This window comes from Magnolia sinica, chromosome 18, assembly GCF_029962835.1.
Source record: "Magnolia sinica isolate HGM2019 chromosome 18, MsV1, whole genome shotgun sequence".
In the NCBI taxonomy this organism is placed as follows: domain Eukaryota; kingdom Viridiplantae; phylum Streptophyta; class Magnoliopsida; order Magnoliales; family Magnoliaceae; genus Magnolia; species Magnolia sinica.
Genome location: NC_080590.1, coordinates 5,925,887 through 5,943,589, shown reverse-complemented (window position 1 = coordinate 5,943,589; position 17,703 = coordinate 5,925,887). Strand labels below are relative to the sequence as shown.

The 17,703-nt window shown below is 38.5% G+C and overlaps 1 protein-coding gene across 1 annotated transcript; it reads right to left on the bottom strand.

The window, feature by feature from the left end:
* Positions 1-5,053: 5,053 nt before the first annotated feature.
* On the bottom strand, positions 5,054-14,480 carry LOC131232525 (GATA transcription factor 27-like). Its single transcript, XM_058228817.1, has 8 exons — positions 13,949-14,480; positions 10,409-10,777; positions 9,607-10,027; positions 9,433-9,505; positions 8,564-8,667; positions 8,078-8,264; positions 7,779-7,893; positions 5,054-6,117 (listed from the first exon to the last, which is right to left on the bottom strand). Exons 1-8 carry the CDS (start codon positions 13,986-13,988, stop codon positions 5,675-5,677), a joined length of 1,752 nt encoding a protein of 583 aa, XP_058084800.1. The 5' UTR covers positions 13,989-14,480; the 3' UTR covers positions 5,054-5,674.
* Positions 14,481-17,703: the final 3,223 nt, after the last annotated feature.

Below are 17,703 nucleotides of genomic sequence, written 5' to 3'. Positions count from 1 at the left end.
GAGTGGTTTGCAGGTGAGAGGATGGAAAACGTGTTTTTTTTTTTTTTTTTTAACACGCACTCACATTAGATAAGTCTGTAATGTTATATTCACAGACTCACCATTGGATTTCGGTCGTTTTGAATGATCCCAACCATTTACATGATGAGATTGACTGAGGATATGGGACACTAAAAAAATACTTTCAGATTGGTTTAGATCGCCAGGCATGACTCTCTTCAAGCGGTTTTAATTAATCCCAGCATATCCTGTATGAATACAGAAAAAGGGTTGGGCAATCAAGCGGTTTAGCTAATATGTATTATATATTAGCTAACTGAGAACACGATTGTCCTTGTGTTTGGTCCCTCGAGGGCATACCAAGTGCAATCAAACGCGCTGGGCAAGACATTAGGGTAATGAAACGTAGGTCTAATTGGACCAATACACTCGAGGCAAAGTATTTATTCATCAACATCCTAAACTATGTGATGGTTCTTCCTCAATAATTTTATTTTGCTAAGATGTTTTTGAACAGAGTGAGTTTCTTTTTTATTTCATTTGCTTTTAGAAAAATATTAAAATTATTAGACATATACTTTCCACTATTATTAATATGTAGTTTTATTTTATTGAACTAAATTTTCATGAATATTTATTTTTTTATAAAAGAATTTAATTAATTCAATTTTGACGTATGAGATAGATCCAAGTATAATGTGAAAATTCACTAATGAGAGATTTTAAAACCTTAAGTGCTATGTAATTTCGTTGGGCTTAGCCTCCAAACAATATTATTAATTACTTAAAGTGGATAACAGGTTATGGTGGTAAGCTAGTCCAAAGATGATACGTTATTGCAAATTCACATGACTTACATATGTGATTCTCATCATATTTTACAGCTAATATTTCAATGATGAGTCTTTTTCTTAACATGTTTTTGATTAACTAAAAGTTGCAATGACCCAATCTTATAAGTCATAAAGTGACAATTACAAATAGAAAATTCTTAAAAGACAATTTCATCATGAGAGCAAATAATTAACCTACTCATTTTATAAATAATAATCTTATTATAATTTTTTTAAAAAAGAATTTTGCATAATCCATTAGCAAATATAATCTTATAGCTTTGTTGGTGGTCGAAAATGTTTTTTAATTTTAGTGATTTTGACAAAAAATAATAATTGAGAACTCCTTTATCGGGTCACAACCTCTTTCCCTACCACAAAGTTGGCTATGTTTTTATGAAAAAATTAAAAAAAAAACCATAATATCTTATCTCCATACTTTTAGAACCACTTCGAGCTTCTTGTCTGTCTTTCTAAAACAATTTCTTCTTAGAGTAACATATTTGTTGTCATGCTCATAGATGGCTTATTTCGTTGAATTTACATTTTGATAGCATTAAACTCAGTTTATAGATTTTTTTTGAAATAATAATTAGTCAAGTGTTGTTTACCATTTTAATGTTAATTGTCTCAATCTAATCGCATAGATTCATCATTTTCCAGAGTTTGATGCTATGAGTCATTGCCTTGCTTGATCACCCTTAATTTCACTTTCAAAAACACTTTCCTAGATCTGCTCGCTTTCTCGCATATATTGGTCAAGTCATCCCAAACCTCTTTTATTGAATCTAAATCTCCAGCATAGTTCAGCATATCTGATTCATTAGACATTTGGTTCACATGTAGAGCATTCTATGATTCTTCTTCCTCCTTTTTAATGATATGGATCATCAGATGGGCCGAAGTGGCAGTAGATTGGATTAAGCCTTCATGGAAGAGCTCTGTTAGCAAACCCAGGCTCTTTTTATCTTCTTTTTCTTTCTTTCTTTTTTTTCTTCTTCTCATTTCTTAAGATATTTAGGCTTCTTTGACCTAACCTGGAAATGCAACTAGAGTTGATAATACATAGAGAGCACTGTTACTGAGTCTCAACCCAATTGTACTGATTAATCGCCAACCAATTTCAAGTGGTGGAAACAAAGACTTATTTTTTGGGATCTATTTATATAGTAAGTGATATTTTTAAATTTAATAGACAATAGTTACTTTGAATCTTATGTGAAAGATCTACACAGGATAAAGATAAAGATAACGATTCTTTGGTGGAATTCATCCATCCAAACAGCCACAACCGTCTTGTCGAGGAAATCTGGTTTCTTTTTTTCCTTTTAGATTCCAAACACCCTGATCCATAGCTCAAGTGATAGACCGAGTGAAAGAAACCTCAATTCAACACTGAGGTCTAGGTATCCATCCCTAGTGGGGGTGGCTAACAGTGAAGTGTGTGTGAACTGACAATGGGGTGTACTACTGAACTTAAAAAAAAAAAAAAAAAGATTCCACGTATCCAAAATGCACTAATAAGGTCGGACCTGCCCGGGCTAGCTTTGATGAGCCTAGCTTATTAACAAATTCAAAAGCCATGATTGACCCCAACCCAAGGCCTGGCCCATTGATAGCCCTAATGTGCGCCTGGCCAGATGACCAAACTAGCCAGTTTCCAGGCAACAGCACATACATGGTGGGCCCATGGACACCCGTACGGTCGGTCTGCATCTCATCGATGTTCACATATGGAGATTTTGAGATCATACTCTTGCGAGTAGCGTTAGCTGGGGTCAAGGTCAAAAAGTCATGTAGAAAGTACTTCTCCGTCGACGGGACGCGGATTGCGTCCTACCCCTGCCCGTCTCTAGCCACGAAGGGCAGTTCTGTGGGCGGGCCCACCGTGATGTATCCGTATATCCACACCATCCATCCATTTTCTCACATCATTTTAAGGTATTTGCACAAAAACTAGGCAGATACAACACTCAAGTGGACCACACCAAATAATAATCTTGATTGCGTTGTATTGATTAAGCGTTGGACATCATATCCTTGGAGTGTTGAGTACGGTTGGTTACTAGGGCTGGACTTTCAAGCTTGTTCTTGGACTTTGAGGTTTCTTGGGACGGTAGGAACGGTTCAGATGGTCTGGCAGAAGTAGATTTTGCATCTGGTAAGTCAGTATTTCAAGATTGTCAATGCTAAATATGTAGAGAGAGTGGTTAGCGAGTTGAGGGAGAGGATGTGGTTGAAATAGTATATTTCTTTTTTTGTTAGTTTTCTACAATAGACCCTTAGCTATTGTGATGTGATATTTGTGCAGTAGCCATTGGATTTCGGTCGGTTTTTGTAATGATCGAAACCATTTATCTAATGAGATTGACTAGGGATATGGGACATTCGAAAAAAAAAAAACCCTTTCAGATTGTTCAATTTCAACCCTTTATCATTTAATTCTCTTTTCCTTTGAACATAGACCACCTCTTTAACTGCCATCTTGGGACCCATTTATCAATAGTACAGGATCTCCATGATTTTAGAAGCAACCACTGCACGTGTCCTCAAATCAACGGTTTGGATCGCTGGACATGACCCCATTCCAGCGGCTTTAATCCCAACATATTCCATGTTAATGTAGAGATAGAGGTGGCAACGGTCGAGTTGGCTAAATGGCTACTGGGTCACCAATGGCTCGGGCTCGGGCTCGAGTTGAACCTTGCCCACACAACTCGACCCGTCCATACAGCTAATCAATGGGCTGGGCCATGCAACCTAATCCAAGTGGGCCCAAAATTCAAAACAAACTAATGGATGATAAATATAGATACCTAGGTACATATGTACTTATATCACTAAGGCCACATTTGGATAGTAAGTTACTTTATATAAGCTACTTATACCACAAGTAACTTATCTTAGTTTTTACTTATTAAGCAAATAAGCATATTTAGTAAACAACATATTTAAAACAAAGAAAGTAATGTTTGGTTTCTATCAACACACAAGTATTTATCTCTCCAATTTGTTTCGTCCATCCTCTAACTGTGCATCATGTAGGACCTTCTTTGATATCAACCATCCATCATATAGAGAGAAACAGGGGAGTAGAAATGTTAAATCTTGAAAAGCAAAAAAATAAAAACTTATAAGGATAAGTAGCTTTCATCATATAATTTATAATGGTGCTTATCAAACTAAATAGCTATCGTAAAACAGATGTCTTAAATCTTATTTACCGCACTGCTCGACCAGTCGAGGAACTGGTTCGACTCGAAGTCTAGTAACGATGTATTTGAAAATTCCTGAACACTCGACCAGTCGAATGGGTCCTTCGACCAGTCAAAGCCCAAGCTCAATTAGTCGAGGGTTACGCAGACGATGCACGATTTGTGCGCGGACTGCATAAATTTGAGGTGGTTTCTAAGGAGGTGCGTAAGTCGGGTTTCCCCATCTATACATAGGAGTCCCTAAGGCCATTCTTAGGCATGTTAAGGCTTTTTAAAAGGGTTTCGAGGGTTTCTAGAAGGGTTTTAAGATTTCTAAAGGGTATAGCAAGGGTAAGATTCGAGGTTGTTCGAATCGGGTAAGTCCTTTCTCTTTGTAATTTCTATTTTCATAGTAAAATTCTGTCGCTCTGTACCGAGGTTTTTTCTCGCAAGAATTTTCCACGTTAAATCTTTGTGTTCTCTTGTGTTTGCTTGGTGTGATTGGATTGCTATCCTAGATCAAAATCCATATGATTTCGCAGCACAAATCCCAACAATAACTCATTTAAGTAAAAAAAGTTTCTGACTGAATGGTATCCAAATGGGCATTACTTACGCAGGGACAGCTACACATGCAATTCTTAAACCCTAGCCATTGGTCAGTCAAGCCCATATCAATTACAATTAAATGCGTTGGTTGGGCCTACAGTGTACTGATGGGTCGTGGGTCCGGTTCAAATGGAATTCTTGCCCGTTTAGCAAGTGGGTTGTGCGAGTATGAGAAAATTGGCTGGTGAGGAGAATGATGTTGGCAAACACTCCATACTCATGACACATGTTGCCCACTTGGTAAATCGCCTACCTGCTGATGAATGGCTCAGATCCCTCACAGGAATAGCTTCTTGTATACACGTTTACATGCACTGCAGGAAATGACATGTTGTTTTAAACTCCATCCCTCATACTAAAGGCATGCGCTCGCTCTTGGGCACTTTGAACAATATAATACAAACTTGTGTCCGCCTATACAAAAACCAGCCACTTTCATCCCATTAATATGCCAGTTCATAACAGGTCAGCATACTCAGCAATATCAAAGGAAAAAAGGAAAAAAAAAACACCATTCCTGTTTAAGATGCCCAAGCCAAGAACATGTATAGAATGCTTGACTTTTCAGTCTGTACCAGTGGGGCCCATGGCTCACTGATCTGAAGCACGGGTCTTTCAGAACCCAGCATAGATGTACCATGCCAGGTAGATCTTCTTGACCAGGAAATCCTAACCTTGCAATCTGTGGTGAAGCAACATGAAGTGACAAACCACATTCACTAGAAAAATTGTGCAACATGAGCGGCTAGGATTTTCCAATTTGGGAGGGTCCTGGGGCATGGTCCATCCTAATGGGGCCCAGAAGACCAATGGCCTAGATCATCAACCGTTTGCCCCACTTGTATAAACTAAGAACTCGAGTAAACTAGGCATATCATCGGCTAGAGGATCACATAATTCCACCATAGAAGACAGAAGCAATTGCATGAGCGTGCAAGCGCTCGCATCGTCTCAAAACACCCATTTACAAAATAGTATCTTTTGGCATGCATATAAATGGGACCGATGTGGCTGGTAGTAGCATCATCGATGACCATGTCAATGGAGGATGAGGCACGGGTACACTACGCTACTGTTACTTGGCTGTTGCCTGGTGAAACTCAAAGATGAGCGGTTGGATAGCACCTCTTCTTTCCTGAGGTCTTGATTCTCTGCCTGGGAACTGTTTGGGGGAGACCATTTCGAGAGATGGCAGTTTAGAAGCTCTGCCTGAGGGAAGGATGTGTAGGAAGGCACGTCGAGCAGCAGATCTTGATCAGAGCTGTTGTCAGTGAACTTCAAAGAATCCAGCATGACAGAACTCTGGTCCGGTGGGAAAGCAAACAGGCTTCTTGGGCTAAAATAAGATCCATCATTGTCTATATCTTTAGTGTCGTAGCTTGTGTTTGTGCCAACACTGCTAGAACTTGGCTTAGTAGATGGAAGACTGATGCTCCCGCACTGATTTACTCTTTTGGGGCTTTTCAAAGTGCCTTTTGGCTCTGAAATTTATCAGATAAACACAACTGACTCATCACAATGCATTCAATGAAGAAAATAGCTCAAGCAGCTTGAGAAAATATAAACAATAGCCACATGAACAATACAATGCCAGTTCTTCAAGGTTGCTCTTTATGTCACCTGGTGTTCATGACTGCCGCCTGGACATGTCCATGTATTAATTAGTGAATGTATAGTGAGCATACCTCAAATGGGAGTCTAATACTCCTGTTTGAATACCTACTGAGTTACCTTCCAAATGAGCCCAAGATCAGTCACGGGTTATGACTGATTTAGTGAAACAGCCATACGGTTGTGACAAAATATAGGTGTATTTTGGTTATTGTTAATATTTTATCAGACTAGATGGTTAGGTTACAACTTTCCCTGGTAGCAATGTGCCAAAGTCCTAAGCTTGAGTAAAGGAGGATTGATGTCAGGTAGGAAGCCAGTTGCTGAACTTTTGCCAAGAAGTCATGAGAATTCCTGGTTCAAAGGTAGGGTTGTCAGTGAGTGCCTGGACTCTCGGGGGTACCCGATGCTCACGGGCCAATCTTAATGAGTCTGGGTCCCATTTTTGACCCGTTAACAAATTGGGTTGGGTTCGGGTCTCACCCATTTGGGCCCGGTTTAAAATCAGGTCTTACTGGGTCCGGTTCTTGTCCATCAACTTGGATCCGCTTAAAATCAGGTTGAGTCTGTGCTGGGTCCCGTTAGTTTCAGAGAGAGAGAGAGAGAGAGAGAGAGAGAGATGCCCTCTTGGGAACTGGTTCACATGGGAACTTTTGTGAGAACCTTTGACATGTGATGTGGGCATAAAATCTGGATGGTCCACTAAACGAGTCACCTCATGAAATCCCAGGCCTAACTTTTTGGCCTGATCCAAAAATATGGTGGGCCATAGTAAAGTAAGAGGCATATCAAGGGCCTGGGGGTTTCCACTTTACTATGGTCCACCAGATTTTTGGATCAGGCCAAAATGTTAGGCCTAGGAGGTTTCACGAGGTGACTCATCTAGTGGACCGTCCGGATTTTGTGCCCACATCACGTGTCAAAAGTTCTCATGAAGTTCGCATGAGAACCAGTTCCTGGGAGAGCATCTCTCTCTCTCTCTCTCTCTCTCTCTCTCTTTATATATATATATATATATATATATATATATATATATATATATATTATTCTAGCAACAAAGTGAGGTTTCCTAAGCCACATACATGTAAGTGCGTGCAGGTACCTGAACCTGATCAGATCTAGGTCAGGGTCTTCAAGAATGGGATCTGGACCTGGCAAGATCCAAACCCAGTTAGCATGGATAAGGGTTCTACAGTACCCAACCCATTTATGGTCCTATTCGAAGGCTATTCTAAGCCTATTCTAAGGCTTGTTCTCTTACTGATGATAGGACCTTAGATAGGAATGGCTGGCGAATCAGGATTCATGAAGCTGAATCCCAGTAGCTGGTGACAACGCTATGACGATGATAATGATGGCAATGACAACAATGGTGGGGTGGTGGTAGTGGTGAACATAATTCAGGCAAACAAACTCAAGAATGCTCCATTACCTTGTCGACAACAAAAATAGTGTTATAAGGAATAATTCAGACAGCAGGACAACTTTCTACATTTCTACATGCAAAGCAGAAAGCTGGTATGCAACTAACCTGGAAAATTCTGATTTTGGCCATCATGGGGTCTCTTGATTGATGCTGAATCGCCACACCCATGGGAGCTGGCTCCCACTCCCTTCCCTTCCATCATTTGTTTGAGTTTTGCATCCTAACAGACATGAAACAAAAATCAGTTCGAGCTAAATGATAAGTCATTTCTGAGAAATGCAAACAGAACTATAGTGAATGCAGATCACATGTGAAGAAAATAAAAATAAAAAATAGATCTTATCCACGATATACTATCTAAAACTTTGTAATGTTGAAGCACTGAATAATCAATCAGTTCAGACCTTGAGAAATTTATACTGTTCAACCCACTTGGATTTTGTCGAATTGGCTAATGCAAGCCTCTTCAAAACCCTACACTCTTCTGCATTTACTCCTGGAAAAGAAAGATCGAAGGCTCCCTCCAAAAGCAGCTGCTGAAAGGAAGTTAACGTCTCCACAAACTGAGGAGCATCAAACATGCTTTCAAGGCTGCGCATGTGACAAGAGGAGATCAATTCCATACAGATGATAGGAAACGACAAAAGCAATCAAACTGAGATTATCAATTTCTAGACATATGACAAGAGATGACAAAAGCTAATGAAGTGGTATTCATCATGAGAAGGTAGCCTTCAATTGCAGTGACATGAATGCTAAGGAAACTTCAATTTGGTTATTTCCACTTCATTAGACTAATTATTGAAATTCAATTCAATAGTGCATCCAAACACACTTGTTCTTTCACCACAGCAATTGCAAAATTAGACATGACAGACATGGATGCTGACCTGTCGGGCATTTTGGCTGTATCTACAGAAGGTAAATGTTTCATCAACTGCTGTTGTTCTTCATGTGTGAAATTTCTTGAGAGCTCCTCAAAGCTAACGACATCCTAAACCAACATGGACTGCAATCATGTGAGCTACCTGATAACTCCGCAAGAATAAAATTCAAATGAACATGCATGTCATGAGAATCAAGCCAGCCCATAACCTTGTGAATGCACTTATTCGGATGCAGAGACTAGTTCAAATAAACACAATCTTCAGTTGAGTATCCAATTGCTAACTGATAGGATAATTGGGAAGTTTCCTATTGTGCACAGAACCCAAGCAAGTGGAGCCACATTTTGGTCATCCAGACACTCGCTGCTGGATCCGACTGTGTATGGACCATGCCCCAAAAGTTTCACTGTTTCAAGATCCTACCCATTGGATTCAAGCCTCTAGCTCAATGGTAGAGGGTGCATGTTTCAACAATGACATCCTGGGTTCAAACAAAGCTTTAACTATCAAAAAAGAAAGAAAAAAAATAAAAAATGAAGAGAGAGATCCTAAACCATTTGATGGCTGTTTATCCTGTTGAATATAGATCATTGATGTGCGTTTCTCTCAGCCATCTATTTCCAGGCCAACAACTGATTGTCATGATTTTTCCATAACACTACCCGAACTCCCAAAGTGGTTGCATCATAGCAGCTGTCGTCATGACCCAACCATCGACCCCACTTTTACGGACACTGCATGGAAGAGAACTTTCCTGGTACTGTACGCTGGAGAACTCAACCTCAATAACAATAACAACGTTGATGATGATGATGATGATGATGACGACGATGACGATGATGACAGAAATAATGATACAAGTGAAATCTTACTCTTAGATCTATGGATTTTAGGGGTGAGTTGCTATTTAACAGAAAATGTAACTTGTCGTGGGAAGGCTTATCCCTGTAAGGCCATAAAGAGAAAACATAAGCCACAAAATCAAGGTGCAAACGCTTCACACAAAACTCCGAATGATGAAAAAAAAAAAAACAAAAACAAAGCACCTTTTTGTATTTTCTTGAGCCCCTAGGCCTATGATCTTCTTAACTTTTCCATTGCCGACATTTGGGATTCCCATCCCTTTGTTTTCAATATGTACAGGAAGGGAAGTCGACCCTGAATAAGCATCATTTGCAGTGTATGTTTTGTTATCTATTGGAAGTGAGCTTGCCTCCGATTCCTCCTCCCGGGCTACAGAGTATGGATGCTTGATGAGAATGCCTCCATGTCCTATCTCGGCAGGAGTTTCGGTTTCAAAAAGCAGATCCTCTTCGGAAGATCCTGAGAGGTATGATGACTGTTGCTCATGTAAAATGCAATAAAGATCTTTTGTGAGCTTTTCAACACGAGACGGCTTCGGCCGACCGATGCATGTCCTCTTCCGTGAAGGCACAAGAGAATCCCAGACAATGGACTGTGCTGAACCTAATTACCAAAGAAAGACTGAAAACTCATCAAGCCACGAATTGATATTTCAAGCAAGAATTTTACCAAGCCCACCTGCAACTCTAAATTTGTCCATGTGGTAGGCATAGTAGGGCCCACCATTTAGATGACCCAGTACAAAAACCAGGCTGATCCATTCATCGGGTGGGCCACATGCATTGATGAATTCAGACCATTGGAAATTTCTTTTAGACCATCCATTGATTTGTACATGCATGGTCCACCTGGTGAGAACAGTGGCTGATTTTTGGGACTGGTCATCCAAATGGAAGGGCCCACCTGATGCACCGCCAGGGTACGGTGCATGTGAACTAAGCCCATCAAGCGAAGTAAAATAAAAAATTTGTTTGGACTAAGAACCTGTGATATCACTTGCATCCGTGCTGCCAAAATGCCCACAGCTCTCAGAGTACGATATTGCCGATCCAGAACTAGATCTATTGCTTGTGTCCTCCTCCAAAGCTCTTCGGAAGTTCTGGCCAGAATTCGGTGCTTCACCTTCAACTTCTGCATTATCATCGAAGTGCTTTCTTTTGTGCGGTTTCGGCTCTTTGATCTTGATGGATATGCTTTTTACTTTAGTAATTTTGTAATCCCTAGAATCAACAATATCCCCACGTGCATGAAGTGGGGTATAGTTTGTAAGTGTGCCCTTTGTTCTCCATCTGGATCCGCATGCATTGCATAAAACTGGCTTTTCTGGTGGCCCATTCCGCCAAAGAGGGGTACCTGTTGCATTAATTTCCCTTCAGAGATCAACATATTTCTAGAAATCCTTGAGCACATAACTTAAGATGTAAAAAAGCAGCTGAGATGGATGAGAAAGATTTTTTTTTTTTTTTTAAATAAAATTAACTCGAGCATATCTACTACATGAAATGATCAAGTGGATGGGGACGACTAGAAGTTCTTCCAGACTAGAATTTCCAAGCCATAACTCTGAGAAACATTTTGGGGATACAACAAAATAGGAAGAATGCAACATGTGAAACAAATCTTAGACAATATAGGGCATCAAGAAAAGAATAAACCAACATAGAATAGTAAGTGATCTTTCATGATTACTGGTTTTCTTAGAGATGGAGACCTTTAAATCCTCTATGAAATTTCTCTTTAATCAAACAGGAAGGTTCCACATGATTCATATAACCCATGCAAAGTCCAATAGGAAGCAACTTCAGTAAAACTCTTTGACAGATTTCATAAATGTGCCGAGTCATAAGGCTGTGGAATGTCCAGAAAATAAAAAAGGTTGAGGAAGGGAATACATCCACATTAGGTCATGGAAAGTAGAGGACATTGCTTCATATTCAGCCTTGGTATTGCATTTGGCTATGCATTACTTCATGCTCATTCATGAGATAAGAGGATTCAAGAAAGAGAGTAAAAAAAAAAAAAACCCACTGGTGAGGTGATGATCATCAAGGCAACCAACCCTGTCAACATCAGAATAGATAGTGAGTTCCAACAATGAGTGGAGAAAATGAAAGGTTGGAGTTGGTCGAGACTCGAGAGTACTTCACAAACCATGCACATGGTGCCAGTTGGGGAAATTGGAGATCCTTGTGTCGAAGACTAGAAAGATGACAACTTCATGCAACATACGCCAAGGGCATTGTTTGTGTTTTACTTGCTAAAGAGGCCACCTCTAGACAATCATAAGAACAATGAAGTTCTCAACAATGTCATCCTTGCCATGGGACCAAATTCATTTGTTGAATTTATAGTTGCAAGATCCTTCTAAGTTGGTTCCGCTCCCACTTTGAATCGCACTTTGCACACACGCTTCTGCTCCTGCTCTCTAGTCTTTCATACTTGCTAACATTTTGAAACAGACACTTCCCACTCCCGCACCCGAACTTGTTGCCACTTAGCTTCACACTTCGTGCAACTATAGATTATACCAGACTCTCAAAAGTATCCTTTGGCCACATTCATGCCTGTTAGCATTTGTTTGTCAAAACAAATCCTTTTTTAATTTCGGCCAATTAATTCCTTGTGCAAAAGGGAGTGGCGCTAAATGCAATTCATCATTAAGTCGACAACGGTTCTTGAACAGGCAGGTGGATCCATAGCAAATGGGGTGGAAGACAATAGGGCAGTAACCTATAACCAAATCTGAGCTATGATGAACCCATGGACCTTGGCAGTGCAACAGGTATTTCTCTATGCTATGAACATCTAGCTCTGTAGTCCCAATCACAATACACAAGCACGACGCTTTGGGTTTTGCCATACCCTTCCAAGTCGTATTGAATTTTCGACACCCCCCTACTCTGAACTATTTGATGATTCAGGCCAAAGTGTCCTCGAGAAATAATGGAAACAATGAAATCTACAAAAACGGTCCCATCTACCTCTCTTGACATGTATAGTTGTGAAGCTTTTACCAAATAACTTTTACAGTTCTTTTTCTAAGAAGAGAGTATCTTCCACATATAGGAATTCCAAATTCCATACTACTACTGACCATTTGGAGACGTCCATAGTTTCCCAATTCACTAAATTACTCTACCTGCTCCAAGTTGAGAGACCTGAAGTGATTACAAATGACCACAAATCAGTTTCTCATTTTCTATGAATTGAGCCAATTAAATTGGTGAATTTCTAAAACTAAACTCATCGATGTTTGGTTGCTGGTTTGAATTGATGAATTTGGAGCTTTCATGAAAGACCTAAAAATTCATAACATGGGCCGACAGATTGGTTCTCAAAGATTTCAACACATGTAGTGAAGTTTTAAGCAGCTTTGCGAACTAAACAAATTAGAGCTATGTATGGAAGGAACCAAGTATGAGAACTTAGTGAATTAATGGTAGAAATTGAAAGAACTAATGGCATACTGAACTTGAGGAATTGGACACATTAGGCTCCCCGAAAAATTGCAAAATGCAGTTGAATCACAAACCTGGGAACTATCATCTTACCATCTCTACTCATATGGAATCTTGTTTTAGCTACCATAGAGAAGGTTTATATGAACTTCCATAATTCATTCTACAGCAGAATCTGGGAGGAGATAACCAAAGACCATCTAGAATTGGATGAATTGTGACAACAGAGTGGATAACGACAACTAACATAAGAGGAACCGAAGAATTCTCTTTTTCTCAAGTAAAAGATGGAACAATTCAAACCAGGATTAATCTCACTCAGAAAAGATCTCGAGAACATGATTTAGTACTAAGAACTTGAAACTGATACTAGAAAATTTGTAAGCAATTGTACTATCAACCCTGGACAGATTATGTACAACGTCCGGAGAAACATCATGCAAGGACAATCAGTTCCTTCCAACCCAACAAGAATTTGTTACAAGCAATTGTAATTTCAATAATTTTCTATGTGGGTTTTATCATAAGCAAATTAATTAGACCTGAACTACGATTTTCGCACATAGGGAAGCACAATCAGGACAAAAAGAGAGACAGAAAGAAAAGGAAAATGGGGGAAAAAGATATAGTTTGCAGAATTGAAAATCAAAACATGATAGAATCTAGAAGAAAAACATCCTCCCACAGGTCTACTAATCAATCAGTGCCAGATACAAAAACCCATATGCGCTGACCATATGATCAACAAATAAACAAAAATAAAATAACCCAAGGAAACCATGGAAAAAATAAACATCCCTTATAATCTTTTCAGGTCTTCATTAATCCACAAATAAATTAACAAGCACATTTAAAAAAAAAAAAAAGAATAGAAAAACACTTTTTTTTTCTTTCTGTATTTCATCATTAAGTTAATCTCTTGTATATTTAAACAGATTAGAGAATTGGGTATCTTAATACACTTAGTAATTATCAATTTTAACAAATAAACTACTCTTATAGCAATTAAAAATGATTTCGTGAATATTCAAGATATCAAAAACCCTGGAAAAAAAAAAAAACTCACTTGTAACTCCACAATGATAGCAAGGCCCTTGCTTGCCCATGGCTCTCTCTTCCCTCCTTAATCTCCAACAAAATTTTAAAAAGAGAAAAAAGAAAATATAGAAAAAGTGATTCTTTTGAAAAATTTACAAAATTCAAAAACTGCAAAAATATATTATTTCTCACAAGCCTTTTTAACCAATTATTACTGCTTATGGAAGGTTCCTGCAAAAACCCAAATAAGAGTTGCAGATACCAAAGCCCAAGAACCAAAATAGAAAAAAAGAGAGAGAAAAAAAAAAAAGAGGCTTATATCCTAGTATGAGAAAAATCACAGAAAAATGACCAAAATTTTCAAGATTGAAATGGGTTTTTAGATGAGAATATGTACAATCCAGCGGAGGGGAGAAAATCCATAAAGAAATCAAATTAACGGTAGAGAAATGATGGTGAAAAGAAAGGGTGCTCGCATGACTTCTGGTGTATGGAGTTATTGTTCTTAGCTTTCAAATATAATTTCTTAAAAATGCTTCTTTTTTTTCTTTTTGTTTTTTTACTAAAAGGAGACAGGGCAGGTGGTTTTATATTATTTTTCTAAGAGGAATATTATGGTACTCTGGTAGAGAACGGCAGAATGTACTCATGCACATAAGATTTACAGGTGGAAAGCGTTTAATCTGGGAGGTCCAATTATTCGCCTAATTAGGGAGGGTCTAGACCAATGAATCGAACGGATTAGATGATTCTAAGCCTCCCATCAATGCCCATCTGACGGATAGGTAAATGAAAAAATCATCCACGGTGTAAACTTAATCTGCCAAAATAGGATGGTTAGAATTTTCTGATCAGCGTTAGGACTCCCTCCTTTGTTTGGTTTGGTTGATGTGAAAGAATGCATGAGTGCGCACGTGTAAGTCAATCCAAACCGGTAAGATCGTGGCTCCAGATCTAGATGGAGCATTGCCTAAAATCGCACTTGTTGGCTAAATTAACGGTCTGATTTTGCCAAAGAGTTCAGGCCGATCATCTTTTTCTTTTTTCTTTTTTTAACCATCCATTTGATGGGTGCTGACTATTTATCGGTCAGGATCATCCACTCCATGGTATTTTAAATATATGCTCCATCCATTTCGGGCCACGTCATGGATGGCTTGGATCGACAAATATACACACTGCAAGAATGAGTGGCCACAATGTGGTAGATTGTGGGGTTTGGTCCAAAGTCCAAATCATATTGACGGGTGAGATAGTCTGATCTGTGCCTCACTTGATCGATCTGAATAGAACAAATAGGCCACCGAATGGACGGTCCAATGGTAAAAATAAAAATAAAAATAGCAGCCATTAGCTATCTTACCCAATGAAACCATTCCAAACAGCGAAGAGGCGGTCCACTAATTGGACGGTTAGAACTATATTATAGTGAACCAATCGAGGATTTCAGGGGTTAATACCATTTACCCAGGCGTAAAAAACGCACTGGATTTCAAACGCGCATGTAACGCTGAGAAGGAAAAGTTAGAGAGATGGTCTTTCATAAGGATAACTTTGATACTCGGGTACAGTGCGATGTGTGATACGCATGGGCTGAGAAATCATATATGTGGCACATAAGTAATTTAAATTAAATTGGCTAAATTATAAGTATCAATTTAGATGTCTAAGAAACCAATAAACGGATTTGTGGACATTTACTCAACTGTCAAAATGGAAAAATAAAAATACAAAAATCCAAGGATCTCATTTCAACAAACAAGTGCCCAAGATTCAGAGGTAAGTTTTCTTCAACCGATCTAACTTCGGGGTTTCTAGTTATTTACAGTGGGTTCTACAGTTTAGATGGTTTATTTTAAGTTAATATATGCCACTTGTAAAAATATTTATACCTGCGCATCAAGCATCATGGACCGCCAGAGTATCTAATAACTCCCATTCATAATTTGTATGTTGTTGACCGCGGTGGATTGTACTAATTTCAGAATCCAACAAATTTAAAAATTCAAAAACCAAACGGAAGGGGACAATGGCAAGCACCTCCATAATCTTCCAGGACAATGGTAAACATCTCCCCTTGGTTTTGGATTATTACAACTACCTCCCCCCTCTCGAAAATATAAGTAAGGGTGTTAATGGCGTTGTAAAAATATTGATTCTAAATATATTTTAATATAATATAATATAATAATAATATAATATATATATATATATATATATATATATATATATATATATATATATATATATTAGCATAAAAAGTTTTTACGAAAAAAAACTATTTTTTTTGTGTTTTTGGGAATAGTCCCACATTGAAAAAGAGATAAAAGAAAAAATGGATTTATATGAGACATGTGGAGTACTTCAATGTTTATTTGCTTGTCGCGCTCGGGCACGGGCTCGGTGCAAGGGGCGTGGGCATGTGATGCAGTGTGGCTGTAGAGGCGCTAGTGGCGCACTTTACACTTATATAGGGCAGGTGGTTGGAATGAATCTAGAGGTCTGAATGAAGACCCGTGTGACTTATTTTAAGACTGAAAAAACTAGTCGTTTGAGTGAAGTATAATTCCTCATGCACATTAAGTCTGACCATGTATTGCATGTGGCTAGCCCAATAGCTATAAGCAGCTAGTCAATGAGTCTAAACGATCAGTATGTAGCAGTTGTTACACCACATGCACAACAGTCAGAAATTGCCAATAACGATAGTTTCTCACCAACAGCTAGAAACAGTTATATGGATTAATGGCTTTAGACCAAAACTCTCAGCCATCCTAGCTTATATAAACAGTGCCTGGATGGGTTTGCAAACTAACTATTACCAACACACTCAAATCATACTCATACGAACCACAAGAAGAAAAGCAACCAAAGTACTCCAGTAAGTCAATAAGGTTCATCTGAACCTTAGCCAGAAGAACAGACCAATGTTGTGGTCTGAAACTTCTTTTCTCTTTCTAATTATGGGATTTTTCTTTTTATATTTTCTACCATAAAATTGTATACGGAGTTCCATTAGTGGATGTTTATATTTGTTGAACACATATTCACACCCTGCAGGCACGTCGTATCCTAGAAGTTGTTTGCCTGGAACCTTTTAGCTTACTCAATCTATTTGACAAGGAGCAAATAATGCTTTAAGGATAGCGTTCTCATACTTGCTTCAGCCCGTCCTGATATTTTTCGGTTTATCCATTTACGAAAAATATAATTTCTATATTACTATTTATCGACAAATGGGCTAGTTTAGCCCAGTGGATACCTGAACCCAGCTTGCTACTAGCTTATATGTGTGCAGTTAAATGAGTTTGGGTATGTTTGGATTTTTATATAGTTTAGTTTAATAATTGGGTTTAGCATAATGGACCGTTTTAGAGCTTCGATTTAAAATACAATGGGATTCAAATCATAACTACATTAGAATCAAAGTGGGAATCCAAATCTTCCATATGGGAGCTAGTATTTGGAAGACATTAGAATTCTTTAATATTATTTAAAGGACTTGAATTTAATTAATTAAATTGTCTTCCATATCTTGAAATTGTGTGTGTCTGTGTGTGTGTGTGTGTGTGTGTGTGTATAATATTTGATAAACTTATTGTAGTAAGTCCATTGAAATATATACTTTAGCCAAACATGAGAAAATTTTGAGCCTTAGGTGGGCCACAAACCTAAGAATCACCAATTCGCACGTACTACGTATGAACTTTTTTGAGAACCCATCATAAGTGATGTGGATCCAAAATCTGAACCGTTCATGTGAAGTAGCACCTCGTGAAACCC

Excerpts from the sequence above, each read along its gene's own strand:
- LOC131232525 (XM_058228817.1), bottom strand. The coding sequence starts at position 13,988 with ATGGGCAAGCAAGGGCCTTGCTATCATTGTGGAGTTACAA. Across the intron at positions 10,028-10,408 it reads GGATGCAAGTGATATCACAG|GTTCAGCACAGTCCATTGTC; the intron begins GTTCTTAGTCCA and ends TTTGGTAATTAG. Across the intron at positions 6,118-7,778 it reads CCAAAATCAGAATTTTCCAG|AGCCAAAAGGCACTTTGAAA; the intron begins GTTAGTTGCATA and ends GATAAATTTCAG.